Here is a 15,958-nt window from a genome sequence, read left to right as displayed (position 1 = left end):
TGGGAAACCATTGAAGTTTTGTGGGGGGACCTCGACCTCTCAGTAATTGGTTTGCTTGGTGGTGTAGACCTTTTGTTTCTTTTCAGTTGATTTTGACTTACACTGTGTGGATAATATAACATGTGAAGAGGATAACTTGATAATAGCATCTTTATGAAGGTTTGAAGTGATTCCAGAGTAGGTTACTTTTGAACCTCACTGTAAAGGTAGTACCTCACCTATTACTCTGTTTTTATTTATTAACTTAAAAAACACAAAACAGAGTCATGGTGAGAGTTCAGTCAAATATAATAAAGCTTCCCAAGTAATTTGCCAAGAAAAATAAGTATCCAAATATCATATCTTAATTTGTAGAAATATATCCTACTTTGTTTCAGCAATTACTCCTCTCTCTCTCTCTCTCTCTCCCCCTCCCCTGAATATGAACAATTTATCATATTTGATTATCACTTTTAAGAAATAGCGACGTGTGAACCACCGAGCATGCCTTCTTTACTACCTGTAACTGTCAATGGGGTGGCAAAAATTTCTCTCAGAATGAGCCAACGATGTGTCAAATTTCGCATATCCCATTATCCTTTCTGGAAGCTTTTCGTTGTATTCCAATTTTCATAGTCACATGTTTCCTTTGGATTAAATTTTGCAACAACTCTAGAAGAAGGATCACATACAACCAGACAAGGTGGGCCCTTGCATCGTACATATATTTTAACCAACCAAGTAAGCCATTTTAACCAAGTGAGCCACCACTCGGATTAGTTGAAACTTCAGAAGTGATCACTGCTTCTGACATTTTTCAAGCTATTTCCCTTTAGTACTCTTCGTTCTTTACATTGTTAAATGCTAATATACATTTCCTAGTAAAATAATAGTTTGAGGTGATTTTCTTCGGATATGAAACACTGTAACTTAGTTCAATTTTACATCAGGATTCGATTTTTTTTTCTTTCTTCCTCTGTATTTTACTCGTTTCTTTTTTGGGTTGAATTATCAGTCCTACCACCATTAGTGGGTGTGTATATACAGAAATAGGATTAGCTGAATGCAATAGCTATTCAGCAGGCTGTGGGATCAATGACAATGCCCCACGCCAGTCTTTTAATGCTTGGGCCCACAGTCACTCAATCTCTCACTGTGGGCCTATGTATTTTATCACTTGCGTGGGACTTTATAATTGGTTATACAGCCCCTTACACAGCCATCATTACAGCTAATCCGAATTCATATATAAGGGTAAATTAGCAGCCACCCTGTATTTAATTAGGGGGTGGTAACACTTATCTGTTCCGCCCCAAACTTTGTTTTGCGGAAAATTTTAGATTTAGTACTTTGCCCTGGGTCTGTTGATGGGGTCAAGGTTCTAAATATCAACACTGCGTTTGTAGGGCGTACCGACCTGTGTCAGTGTTTTTTTTTTTTTTATGTTTTACTTATTTTTTTGAAATTGGTTTAGAGAGGCTGATTTAAGACCTGGCTACCCTCTGAACCAGTGATTGATCCAATACAACCCCTGTAGGGATGTATCAAGAAGCCACTGGCACGGTATGTATTAGCTGATACATATCGATACTTTGAAGCTTAGATGGGATTGACAAAAAAAAATTAAATTATCAAATTTTTCATCTAAAATTTATTTTTTGGGATTGTTAACAATAAATATCAAAATGATGAAAATAACCATTCTAAAAAGTGTGAAGTGGCCAGTGACTGATGGCTGGAAAATTAGTGCTCTCAAGGATCCTTGATACCAAACTTTAACGCCTCTTATCCTTGGATCCTCATCCTCTACCATTGTTCATAGCCCTTGTGTGGTTGTACTTACTGATATAGACATGAATCAATGGAAGAGTAATAAAGTCCGTTTTTTCCCCGTCATATTGCTTTGCATATCTTGAATATCAGCCCCCCTCAGCCGAAGCACAACTTAAAATTCTCTAGTTTGGATGTTTACAAAGAATGGGAATTTCAACTGTTCATAAGCTATAAATCCCTCACTCTGGATCGCCCTGTCTCCTCACTAAAATCTTGGGCTTGGCTGGGAGTTACTTGGAAGCAGTTCTGGCAAACTGACCTTTCTTATCAGAGAAAAATGTGAATTTGGGAGTTACTTGGAATTATTCCCTCATCAGGTTCACATTTTTCATGCTTCTGGAGACCCTTGTCCCATTTGCAGATCTGAAGCGGAATCTATTAATCATAGTTTTTTTTTTCAATGCAAGGTTATGCATCCTATATGGTTTGGTGCTACCAATTGTAGCGTGGACGTCTATCATGAGTGGGGCCTTATTGATTGGTTGAAGGAATAGCCGTAGGCTGATCCATCTTGTGCACTTTTTACTAATTCGGTATTGTTTGGTTATGGAAGGGAAGGAATTTATTCCTCGGCTGGTCATTAATAAAGTGAATGCCCAAGTAATTGCTGGTGTCCGATGATCCACCGGTAAATAACAATATTAAACCCTGTTCGCCTCCTAGGCTCTTCCCTAGTCTCATTTGAAAGTTGACGTGGTTGGGACCACCTCAGACTCAGATCACCACTGTGGTGCTAGCATAGTGTTCCATGACTGGAGGGGATCTTTTGTTCTTGTTCGGTTGAAGAAGCTGAAGGCCAAACAATTTTATTTGCGTTCCGCTTTGCTTGTGAATTAAATATTTTAACATTGTAGAATATTTTAACATGGTCAAATTCCTGTTGGCCACACCTCCATGGCATTTAACCAATATAACTGGATTTTGCAGGGGTTTATTATCTTACTTATTGGTGTGCTTTCTCTTGTGGTATCCGTAATGTGTTCATTTGATCATCTATACCATCTTTTTAAGAAAACCTCCTTAATGAATAGATACCTTTTTTTTTCTCTAAAAAAAAATCAACGCATACAGGAAGTTATTGTAATTTGCGTTTGTACGCAAAGTACACATGAAACCACTATTTACAAACTAATATGTACAGAACATCTAAAGTTAAATCATATATTGTACATATAAATGGTAAACTCATCCCAAATTGATCTAATATATAAATGTCGAATATAAATTTTTTGACATATGAGAGCTGGAAATCCACAAATCATGTTAACATAATATCCAAAATATTTATAATACATTATTACATGTATTAATATAACTCTTGTGTTAAACTTAAAAACATATAAATCTAATATAAAACAGCATCTTCATACATGTCAGCATGGATTTCTAACAGTCCGTATCAGCTCAACAGTAGAATGGACCTAAATTCAACGAGTGTATTGTATTTTCATACATATCCAGAATTAGTGGTTGACGACGCAAAATATCAACATTCACATTCAGCTGCAAAGTCCAATTCACTGTAGTGACTAGTGAGAGGCTGCTGGATGGGCACGACACCAATATCAGATTGCGAGGCATCCAAAACCTTCCAGACCTCGCTTGCTTAAGCTTTAGCAGCAGTAGTAACTAAGTAAATATGCAAGATCGAAAGAATAACCTCATAGGAATCCATCAACTTATAAAGTTAGGCGAGCTATCAATATAATATTTAGTTAGTGGTCAGTCAGGCACTACTAACTTTATGGTCAATTTGCCATATATAGTTAATTGGCAATTTGTAATATCATCATTTAGGTATGATTTGCCAATTGACAAGTTACAGATATCACAAAAAGATTGACACAAGTCATAGGAGATCCTAACCAAATCCCCGGGTTAAATTACTGACTTTTGAGGTAGAGAAATTGGACTAGGAAAGTGGCTTGGCTTCAAGTCTTCAAGTTCAAGAGACAAAGAAGGTTGTTGACATGCCGCAGCAATTTGAAGCAAAAGGAAAAGGATAAAAAAAAAATCAGTTCATACACAGTTACTATTTTTCAGAACATGAATTGATACACATTTAAACTATGATGGCGGTTTAAAATTTTAAACAAGCCTATCAAATTAGGAAAATTAATACAAAAATAAATTGAATTACATTACACTAGTGGATGATATTTTACACAAAATTGGTGAGATGGGATGGCGAGCAGATGACCCAAATGAATCAAAGGTCCAACCATCTAAGCTTCATCTCTCAAAATTTCTTGGCATTCCCCTGTTAGCTTTCCCACTTTTCAGGTAAAGTTTGCTCAGTCGATTGTTCGCTTGGTCAGATATATGACAGACATCAGGAAGAGCCTTCTATAAGAAAATGTAATTTGTGACTCAGTCAACCTCCTTTGCACTTTTAATCACCTGTCCTCCAGAGTATTAAGAATTCCAATCAGGTAAAGCTCGAAATTCCATTTTTGTTTCATATTGTATTTTTTAATATCATGAATCATGAGAGCCTTGGACCATCAGAGTAATACGCTTAGCACTGTCTGCACGAAGGCTTTCGCCTTTAAACCCAATCTGGAAGTCCAAAACCATATCGAAAATATCTTAACCATTCACTCCTAAAGGATGAAAGCAATCTTCAAACAAATCAGTGACAGGGATAATGAGTGCCAAGATAAAAGAAGTTACCTCGCCTTGACCACTATCAGGGGAGAACCAACGCAGTAGAATTCCAAGATGTACAACAGCAGGTATCATCTTGAAAAGCAATGGGGTTGTCACCTGCAAATAGTGCTCTTTAAGTCAGTCATCTGTACAAACTGTCAAGCCATAGTGAGCTACATACAGGGAGAAATTGCTCTTGAAATGCCGACGATCACACAAAAGTCATAACCTATATCAAACTGTCTAATCTGTAAGATACTCCACATTTTCTGGTAGCCGTAGATTTTTTTTTTTTTTGACCAATAACACATTCATTAACTCATCATTAAAATAATTACAAAGAGGAAGACAAACACTCTTATCTTCCAAGTACAACTTAAGCCTTCAAAAATAAAGAAAAGGAAAGGAAGAAACAATAAAGTTACAATTTAGCCCAAAACATTGAGTCCCTTTCTACCCCTTGTTTAGCTAATCCATCAGCTAAAGAATTAGCTGATCTTTTAACCCAATTCATCTTCACTTCCATCTCCCGCACCAACCACTTAGATTTTCTCCTCTCATTGCTGTAATTCCATAAACCACTGTTATCTTTATTCAGCCACCCTATCACCACCTCTGAGTCCCCTTCAATTATAAGCTTTCTGGATTCCTTCCATAACTGCAGAGATCTCAGCTCTAAGAGAGTCACCCACTCCAATTGGGCCTGAGAACAAGGTAGAAATGACCCCATTCTCATCCCTGAAGACACTCCCAATCCCTGACTGTCCGGGATTCCCCCTACTATTCCCACCAAAGTTTAATTTTATGAATCCAGCAGGTGGTGGGGTCCAGTGCACACTCATTACTGATCTGGCCTGTGTACAGTTTGCAATCTCACCCCACTTCCTCAACATGTCATCCACTGTGTAATCTGTAAATATCTCTAAGGATTTCAGCCATTGGACAGCCCTAATAATGGATTATAGCCCTCAGTTCTTCAGCCCCTCTCCACTTCTGAGAAGATCCTGGAATTTCTTTCTTCCCATAATGACCAGCATACTGCAGCCCTCAATCCCCTCCACATAGTCCTTCCCCTTTTCATACGCCACTTGAAAGGTAGTCGTAGATTTTTATTTTGATTTAAATGAAACTCACTCTCTGATGACTTTCCATTTCTAAACATCCTGAACATGGATACAATGAGAATTCCATGTACAGATCACTTTATGGTACACGGGAACACGGGAACCATTGCTTGGTGTTATGGTAAAATCTCATGCTGATAAGTGTGAGAATGCAGGTTCAAGTCTAAGAGCAGCCACTTCGTCCAAAAAAGTTGCCAAAGGTTAGGATCCATCCCTCCCAAGACCCCAGATAACTGGGACTAACTTTGGACAATCACCTTCTTACATAATTTAAATGCGTTTAATACTATAGAATACACCTATGGTATAGAATACATCTAGAAGCGTCCATGAAACATCTGGTGTGTGAAAGCACACCCAGAAAATGTTGTTTCAGACACTGGTATGCTAAGCATGTACAAATATCTGGGTATAAGTATTCCCAAGTCTTCTATTCTCCACCAAAGAGTTAATAAACCCACGATCCAATTAAAAAGGATGTCCACTCTGGAAGTCTGGATGATGGAAAACTCACCTCTTTGGCAGTGATCAAAAGAAAAGAAATGATGCAGGGATCATGGACCATCAAAGAGTAGCATCCATCCTAACACAACAATTAGTCTCCACCTCTACATTGTCAAAATCTAAAGTGAAAATCATCAACCCAAGATCAAGGTAAGGCTAAGAACTTGGGGCGGGGGGGGGGGAAGAAAAAAAAATGAGAACAAACGTGCCCTGTGCATGTCTGACACCATGACCAAATGCTTGAAGGAATTTGTTATTGCTGCTACCTACATGTTTCTAGTTTGAAAACTGTTCTGCAACCATTTTGGCACATAAATAATGTGCTGGCAGTGACTTTTGGACCTTTTCCAGTTATTTCTCTCATTTCATTATTAGGCACCAACAGGACAAATCAGGCCAAGCTACATACTCTCACTACACAAGTAGGGTAGCAATTGGATGGGTTGGGTTTCAACCCAAACATCTAACCCATCAACTTGTTAATGACCCGTTTAAATGAAATTACGTGGGTTGAGTTCAACCCAAACCCACCCTGACCCAACCCATTAACCTGTAATAACCTTAGCTTATGAAAATGGCTTGAAAGTTGAAACCAGCTTACTTTTATTTACTTGGTTAAACATGTCTTAATGGTAAGAATGGTTATAGGTTCAAATCACATCACTGGAACATAAATTTTCCATAGAGAATTTAAATGGATTAGTAATTTAAATGGAATTAATGAGAACCTTAAATTCAAAGAGAAAGAGGACAGAGAATAAGATAGAATGGTCTTTAGAGGTGTTTCCAACCCACGATTGAACCGGCCAGCCTGACCTGTTAGTGGTATGGAAAACCAACCAGACTAAACTGGTTGACTCTACCAACACCATTGTAAATTGGTTGGTTGGACCAATACAATGTCTGGCACATATAGCCATCCTGTCAGACCGGTCAGTCTTGTCAATTGCCCTATAAACTGGATGATTGAACTGCAAAACCATTGGGCCAGGTCAGGCTTGAGTTAATTTAGGTCAGATATGGGTTGAACCATATCTATGCCAAACCCAACTGTTAATGGCAAGAATGCATTAATTATGGATTGAGAGTTAGTTACAGCACTTTACAACAATTCTAGGCATTTGTATTTTGAGTTAATAATTATTTCCAACAATTAACAATAAGTTAATGCATTAATTATGGATGGAGAATTAACTACAGCAATTGGAGATTCCATAAGAGCGGAAATCTTGGCACTACATCAAGGTGTAAAACTGGCCAAACAGTTGGGGCTACAGCAGATTGAGATAGAGGGAGACTCCAAGTTGGTAATTGGGTGGATGCAATCAGGGCAGCTGGGAATTTGGCAATATAGACAGCTAATAAGGGAAATTCTTAGCATAACAAGGGAGGTGGGTGTTTTGTTCAAGTGGGTAAGGAGATCAGCAAATGGTTTTGCTGACGCCCTAGCAGAACAAGGGACTGCAAAGGAGAGTCATTTTTGGGCAGTGCTGTAATGTTTGATGTTTATTGGATCAACCTTTTCTAATAAGGGTTGAATTCTGTATTTCAGGTTAATTTATCTCTAATGAAAGTTATCGTTTCTGATAAAAAAAAATGAATTAACTACAGCAGTTAACTATGAGTTAAGTCAATGAATTATTTGAATTTAAATGAAGGGCTAATGAGAATTAATGAGAAAATGGCTAGACAACTTAGTCCTTACACTAAACCATTTATATGCGATAAACCCAATGGGTACCCACAATCCCACCCAATTCGACCCATTTATGTTGACCCAATGAGTGATTCAACCCATTTCCAAGCAGCTAAGTATATGGACAGGTTAGGTGAATAGGTGAGTTCAGTGGCTTGGGTCTAAAATTTCCATCCCTAGACATAACATTATTCCAAACATGCAAGGCAAAGATTCTTAGAAACATAGCCAGATGACCCGAAGGAGGGAATGGTCATGGACTCATGGTTAGGAAGAGGGAATGAGCTATCCTTCTTGGGATGAATGTCCCTTCCTTAGTGGAGGGGATAATACATTTATGAAGGGTTCAATGCAATGTGCAGGACATTCCTCCCTTCGAGGTAGGGGTGGCCACGAGCCGAGCTATTCACGAGCTGCTTGAGCTCGGCTCAGTTTCAACCGAGCTTCGAGCCGAGCTCGAATATATATATATATATATATATATATATATATATATATATATATATATAAAATAAAAATAGTATAATTCTTAATTTTTTAAATATCAAGATAAAAAATATTTTTTATATATAATTTTTTATTTTTATAAAACATTTTTTTCTGAAATCGAGCTCAAGCTCGAGCTTATGAGTTTTTTAATGTTCTAGCTCGAGCCTCGTACTATTCGGCTTGGCTCGGCTCGAATCCACCCCTACTTCGAGGTGAGAGAAACAAGAGAGGGGTCACAGTGCGTTTTGAGGGTAACAAAGCCCACACAACCTGCCACAAAAACTGGCTGGTCTTCTACCCGCCACTGTTCAGGATGAGCATGGCCAGCTTTTGGCTGCAATGTCCTCATCCTGAAGCCCATGTCATTGCAGGTCGCCGTTCTCAGAATTGCAAGGATAGCCCTTGAGACAATGAAGGGAAGCTACATTGCTACCACCCTTGACTTGTTCTTTTTGGGAGGCAGTCTGAAAGAGGGACTGGGATGAGAGCCCCAGCTTGCATCCCCCATCATGCCACCATCTGTCTTTTCTTCTGCAGGTATGCCTCTTTTGTCCTTGATCCACCTCCGCAGACACCAAACCTCTACTCTATTGCCAGACTACTTGCCACATTTCTCCATCCATTTGAGCAAATCAGATTGTCAGGTTGGTCTGGCATGGCCAGCTGAGTTGGACATCCACAGAAAATACCCTCAACAAACAAGCACAATAAAAACTTGTCCTGTACACACCTGACACCTCCAAACCCACCATTACCCAATTTTGGCTTATGCAGAATTGTTGACAGGGATGTTCTACAACTCAATAATTTCTGTGCCTAGACTGCCAAAATCTAGCACTGAAAAATGCCAAGATGTTACATGCAAAACACGTTATATCGCTTGTAATATGATACCAAAAGCACCACGTACCAGACTAAGAGCTGTTGTACCAAGAAGCAGCAGATACAGTTTCCCCTGTAAAGGTGAAAACTTAGTTATTGACAAATGTCTAATATAATTTTACTACGAACATACAAATACATGCACATTTTAGTTATGAAAGACATTGTCTGCAGATTATCTGTTGTCTGTGAGCTAGGAGACATTAATCTGATATAAGATCACTCTCTGGAGAAAAGAAAAGTAATTGGGCAAGGGGGGGTTAACCTCAACCAAATGAAGATTAGATGCACGACTGAGAAGAACAAAGGCAAATTCCCCAATTTGTGCCAGAGACATCCCAACCTATAAATATAGGAGAATCAAAGTTCCATCATTAAATGCAATATATGATGGTTCCAAGATAATAAATATCCAAGTATGCAAATATCTTACAAGAAGTGAAGTCCTGTTGTTGTAGCCAAATCCTTTAACAACTATGGCTATCACAAGTGTTTTTATAATGATCACTAATATAACAGCTGCTAGTAAAATATCAACATGGTTCCAAAGGAAATGGACATGAATGAGCATTCCAATGCTGGCAAGAAAAAGAGCGGCAAAGAAGTTGCGAATGGGCTCAACCTGCAAAATAGAAAAAAAAAATCAGTGTGTGCTTGAAGCCACTTTATCTGCTAAAGCCAACCAAATATTTGCCCAAGTATATCTGGCACAGTGCATATACCAGTAAGACAGTGTTCATCCTCCATAACATTCAACCAACCACCCAAAATACCAGAGGAATAGTTTGCCCATTTACCAACCAAAAAGTTGATAAAATAATTATAAATCCCGGAATTGCAATGTTGATAATTAAAATTTTCAAGAAAATGCCCCGAATCACTACATAATGAATGATCAATTGATCATATTTCAATTGTTGAGAAGTCAATTGCAATTATAGAGCATGTATCATAATCCCAATGGAAAACAGCATTACAGGAATGACTCAATGTCCTAAATAATTATGGTCATCTTCATAAGCAGAAATGGAAAGTTTAATTCCATTTATGGAAGAAAGGCATATGTGAGAGAGAGAGAAACATATTATCTAAAACTTTCCCAGAAATTCCCCTCAATATGCTGAATCTTGGAGGCAGAAAGTTCATCATCCAAGACTGCTAATAAAAAAAGAAGAAAATAATCTTGCCTGTTCAAGTGTATGTTGTGCAAGATCGGTGGTTGATATCATCACGCCCGCAGCAAAGGAGCCTAGTTCAAGACTTAGACCAAGCTTATCACTGCACTGAAATGGTAAAATAAGAAAGAGAAAAAAAATGAAAAGTTAGGTCAGATGAATAAATGGTCACAACATTTCACAGAAACTATGATGATAAAAAGCTGAAAGCATTGTAGTGTGCAGATAGGGGCAAAGGAGAGAGGCTGGTTGCAGGGTGTGGCAGGTGCCACCAAAACAGATTCATCCACTCAATAGTTCTGGGCACTAAAAGCTGGTGGATGGAGAAAAGAAGGGAGAAGAACATAGTGCGGAAGTCTCATTCAGAAAAGCACATCTAGCTTTCTTTACAATTAGACATTGAAGTATAAAAAACTACACCAATGTGAAGGTAACCGACTTGAGTAGTGAGAGTTTAAAATCTTAAAACTTGACTCAGGACATTGCAGTTCCTGAATCTCTAGTTTCATCCAAGTATAACAATTATTAATGGGCATGAAAATAACATGAAGATAAATCTAATTTTCTTTAACCAATAAATATGAAAAGATGCAAAGTACTTGTAAAGGAAGGTCATTTTTGTCAGAATTTGAAAATTTCAACTACACTAAAGGGGTTTTTGACAACAAGGTTGGTTTTGTTTTTGAAATAAAAAACAACTACCTAACATTGTGCAGCTGGCAGAGCCACTAAGGCTATGGTCAGGCACTCATAAGCATCATGACTTTTTATAGTAAAAGACTGTCAACAAGCTTATGAAATAATGACTTGAGGTTCTTTCTCTGCAAACTTGTAAGAACTCTAAAGATTGCATATAATAAATACTTTCAAAGCAAGAACTTAACCATTACGAAAGCTGTCAGTGCAGCAATTATTATCACAACACAAAATAAAACAAACAAGTATACTGAAGCAAAAGCAAGACATGCATCAGTCCAAGTTCTAAGAAGTGGCACAAACCCAAGCAACAAGTAAACAAAATGCCACTGAAGCAAGCTGATAAAGTTCATTAGTCTGCACAGATACAAACTTCAGTCAAAACATGCTGAAACAGAAAGTAAGCAATTTTAATCCTATCATTTATGGAATCCATACCTGTGATGACAGGCTTATCATCAGCTTAAGAAACCAGGGTACACATGTGCGAGAAAATATTGACAAAATGGCCAAAAATGTAATCAGCAGGACCAACCTGGAACAGAGAATGATCTACTAATTAATAGCCATTGCTTGATACAACAATACCAAATATCTCGGGTGTGAATTATCACGTTCACCTTGAATGACAACATACAGCAATTGCTTATTCTAACCACAAGAATAGGTAATAATATAATACAGAGATCAGGGAGCTACTTGGATGTACCACAAAATGTTGTTGGCACTATCAATTTGTGCCAACCATGTTTGGGGTATTCATGCACTTTGGCATCCTTCAGTCAGTGCCTTTTAATTTGTGCCTGGAGGAAAAAAAAAAAACCTCTAATTATGGAGTTTGGATGTTCATGCATTTTGGCATCCTTGACTGAAAATGAGGATGATCTCTTCCTCCTTATTTCACATTTGCATTGGCTACAAATAACCTTAGGCTATTCAATTAATAATTTCCCTTTTCAACCAATCCAAACAATAATTTTCTTCCCAAGTTTTAAGTGTTAAATGAATATATTTTTAGTGTCTATTTCTTTAAATAGACACATTGATATGGCCACATGCATGTCATCCTTAAGGTTAGAGCAACGCCTGCAGTTCTAGAAAAGTGCATCTTAGGTGTAGTAATGCACATTAATAGAAGTCAAGAAAAAAAATAATCCTCCAACAAAATAAAAGTGTAACACCAAACAATCTTAGAATTTTCTTCAGATACAGAGATGTATGGTCTTATCAGGAACCATAAAACTAATACCTTCTTTTCATGCATGAGGAAAAGCCAAAATTTGTTTAATTGAATTAAGCAGCAAAAGCACTAACAGAAGGAGGAGGGGAATATGTGGGTCCTTTACTTACAACTTAGTCATGGATATTACTCCTTGAAGAATCCCAGAAGAACCACCCAGAACAGGTAACAGTGCAAACAGCAAACCAACAGCGCAATCCTGGCAGGAAAAGAAAACTCAGGATTCAAGCATGAAGTTTTTTGTATATGCATTCATTCTCTCATAAAGAATAACAAATATTCCCCACTTGAATAGTGCAATAGTAGAAAAGCATTTCTACTCTAAACTGATTTCTGAACTCCTAATAATTGTTATAACGTTTTACATTAATTATGATACTGTTTTAATACTAGAGTTAGATTTCCATAGGGGCATAATTGTCTTTTTATTCCTTTTTGTTAAGTGATGTCACCGTAATATAAATACAAATAAGGGCCCCCGCCAGCTCAATTTCTTGGGAGTTTTCAAAATTTTGACTCTCTTTTTATTCTCTTCTCTTCTTCTTCCCATCTACTTCTCTTGTTTTCTATTGGATTATATGGTATTAGTCCTATCAGAGCAGGGATCTTGATCAGCTTCAACTTTATCCATTTTCTACTCTCAAACCTCTCTGTTTTCTGATTGGGAAGCATATTACAAGAACCCAGGTTGGTCTGAAATCCTTTTTCCCCTCCTTTTTTACTGTTTCTTGGTCATGGGACCAAGAGAACCATTCTTTGTGGCAATCAGTTTGTTTAGATGGAAGTTTAAAGTTTTCCTAGAACTTCCCTTGTTCTTTGTTGGGACTGTATGATCTATGTAAACCTCCTTGAGGAACTTGGTTTTACTGTAAACAGCGCTATGTTTTTGTATTGTGATAACAAAGCAGCTATTAACATGAAGACTAATCCAGTCCTCTATGACAGGACTAAGCATATTGAATTTGATAAGCACTTCATCCAGAAAAAGATTGAGAAGAGAGAGGTGTATACTCCTTATGTTAACACAAAGGATCAGCTTGTTGATGTTTTAACAAAAGGGTTGTGTTCTCTGCAGGAGCAGTGAAATCTGTAACAAGTTGGGTATGATTGACATCTACAGCCCAACTTGAGGGGAGTGTTGTAATACTAGAGTCAGATTGCCACAGGCACAGAAATTGCCTTTTTATTCTTTTTTTATTAAGTGATGCCACCCTAATATAAATACAAATAAGGGACCCACCAGACCAATTTTTTGGAAATTTTCAATCTTTTGACTATCTTCTTCTTGTCTTCTCAGCTTCTTCTCCTATTTTCTATTGGATTATAGATACCATTCATGATTGCAAGATAAGTTGGCAGTGCTCAATACCTGAAGAATGAGGGTTCCAATTGTAACTTGACCATGAAGGGCATTAATACTATTTCTTTCCATCAGAAACTTCAAAACCTGGATGCAGATAAGATGACACACATCAGATATACTCTTTCTCTTATTCTTCATTGTATTAGTAACAAGAAATTTCTGATAATAACAATGGAACATTACAAGAAAATAGAAAGAGAGTAGGAGAAAAGAAGTGATCAAGAAAGAAAAGTTACAAGCTAGGGTACCTTTACCCTTTTGTGGGCCTGTCTACAATCTACATTCCCAAGAAAAAAATACATAAAAAAAGATGGTTCTGTATTTCTCTGTAAATACCATGTGACAATTTTGATTGTATCCTATTTCATCACATGTTTCTATTCCAAAATGTCCACAAAGCTGCTCCCCTCGTGTGTGTGTGTGTGTGTGTGTGTGGGTGGGTGGGTAGTGAATCAGAAGAGTGCCTTTTCGTTGAATTGGGAGCAAGATAAAAGTCTATCCACAAAACAAAGAACAAGAAAGAGTGTCGTATATGAAAACATTAGTTATTAATTTAAACTTGAGAAAATTATAAAACCACTTTGCAAAGTGCAAGATAGTGCAACACAATTGTCTGGCCTCCATGGGGAAGCAAGGTATTTAAATACACGCATAGTTTTCAAGGCACCAAGGCAAGGCTAGGTGATAGGGGAGGACCTTGTCGCCTAGTCGCCTAGGCAATGGATTTTTTTTAAAGTAAAAACGATATATCCTAGGGTAGTTCCCTAGGTTCCTTAGCAACTAGCAACCATATTTCCTTAATAATTATCTATAATTTTCATAAGAAAAATATGAACTTCATGTTAAAGTATAGAAAATTAACATATCCATGAGAAAAAGAAGAAAGAATAGAAATTTCAGAAAACAAAGGGGCTGAGCCCCTATTTTTTAATAGGAAAAGGAGAAAAGAAAAGGTGGAAGAAGAAAAATGTGTTGATTGGACAAAATTTTAAGTTCTTCCTTGTTGTTTCAGGTTTTGACATCCTTGAAGGTTCAAGACAGCATACAGGAATGTGTGTGTTGACTGTTGATTGAATCCTCACAAATAAGAAAATAATACAAAGAAACTAGTGTTAAGCAAAGGCAACCCTCCAAGGGCATCTTGTTGCCTAGGCATCACCTTGACAACTGCAAATACAGGATTAAGTAGTGGAGTTATGCTAGATACCTGAAGATGTGTTTTCTTCCCCTTCAAAAAGGCTCATTAAATAATGCTGGGCAACTCACTATATAATGTCTAGACTGCAAAGATCCAGAACTAATATAACTTGAAACATTAAAAAGAGTAAAACCTTTTACTTTTCAGAATTGCAATCCCCCAGCAGTGTGCTAATTGCTAAATACATGTTTGAGGAACATTCCATCTTTGATCAATGCACCACTATTTAGTGGACTTGGATTACCTTACAAACATCTCTTTATCTCAACCTATGTTTTAGAACCTAACCCAGAGGCTGAATTTCCCTCTTGGTGATGGGTTGGTTCAACCATCCGGGTCAATGGATCAACCTGTGATGCCATAACAGTAAAACAATTCAAGTAAATAAAATGATAGAAAAAAATGGTAACCAAGTGAATGGGTTGAATAAGTCAACAGTTCAACTATTTGGGTCAATGGGTCAAAGATGGGTTATGACATGCTTTATACAACAGGCAATTCATGAATGAAAAGAATGGCCATGCAATATTCTTATCACTTTAGATATCACAATAGGATTCCTCGTCAAAGTCCTTTGAAGCAAGGATCCAATAAACCAATAGCCCAATATAACATTTTTTTTGGTAATTAATGGTGCACGATCTAATGCTCCCTATTGGCGGACAGTTCGGACGACGGACTAAGTAGGTCGCCTGGTCGAGCTACAAGAAGAGAGAGATCAGAGTGTCTGGGTTGCTTCACCTAGGGTGGGCACTCCGATGCTTAAGTTAGCGATAAGTTCTTGGAGAGCTAAAGAGAGAGCTAGTATGCTTGAGAGCTAAATCACACGTACCTTTTTTGAGGAAGGGGACACTTTTATATAGGCAAGCTGTCGTGAGGCTCACGAAGCACGTCCGAGATCTCCAGCTTGTCTGGTTTGAAGGTGGTTTCACGCCTGGAGGTGGACTCCGCGTAAGTAGATAGTGCTTATCCAGTCGTGCTCGAAGCAGGTGGGGTGATAACCGGCTCTTTCGACGTGGTGTTGTGATCCCGGGGAAGTTTGAGACGATAGCCTAATAAAGGAATAGGTCGCCCGAGGCATTAGGCAGGTCGCCAACTGGGTCCCAGTTAGGTCGGTGACTCGGTAGGGT

General features: G+C 37.9%; 1 protein-coding gene across 10 annotated transcripts in view; it reads right to left on the bottom strand.

The window, feature by feature from the left end:
• Positions 1–3,793: 3,793 nt before the first annotated feature.
• LOC104600755 (K(+) efflux antiporter 4-like) overlaps positions 3,794–15,958 on the bottom strand; it is a 44,618-nt gene continuing 32,453 nt past the window's right edge. For 5 of the 10 annotated variants that reach the window (XM_088892724.1, XM_088892730.1, XM_088892729.1 and 2 more), the window contains 10 exons: positions 13,637–13,714; positions 12,378–12,466; positions 11,466–11,562; positions 11,331–11,384; positions 10,344–10,439; positions 9,590–9,778; positions 9,422–9,499; positions 9,185–9,229; positions 4,486–4,578; positions 3,794–4,371 (listed from right to left, as the gene is read on the bottom strand). In XM_088892724.1, the coding sequence (XP_088748850.1) occupies positions 4,291–4,371; positions 4,486–4,578; positions 9,185–9,229; positions 9,422–9,499; positions 9,590–9,778; positions 10,344–10,439; positions 11,331–11,384; positions 11,466–11,562; positions 12,378–12,466; positions 13,637–13,714 (900 nt within the window). In that variant the 3' untranslated portion in view covers positions 3,794–4,290. The remainder of the gene's footprint in view (positions 4,372–4,485; positions 4,579–9,184; positions 9,230–9,421; positions 9,500–9,589; positions 9,779–10,343; positions 10,440–11,330; positions 11,385–11,465; positions 11,563–12,377; positions 12,467–13,636; positions 13,715–15,958) is intronic. The other 5 variants (XM_088892726.1, XM_010263879.3, XM_088892725.1 and 2 more) reach the window with 4 other exon arrangements.

Source organism: Nelumbo nucifera, chromosome 8 (genome assembly GCF_055504915.1).
Source record: "Nelumbo nucifera cultivar China Antique chromosome 8, China Antique-T2T, whole genome shotgun sequence".
NCBI lineage: Eukaryota > Viridiplantae > Streptophyta > Magnoliopsida > Proteales > Nelumbonaceae > Nelumbo > Nelumbo nucifera.
Note: the sequence above shows the minus strand (reverse complement) of the source record. Positions and strands in the feature narration are given on the sequence as shown.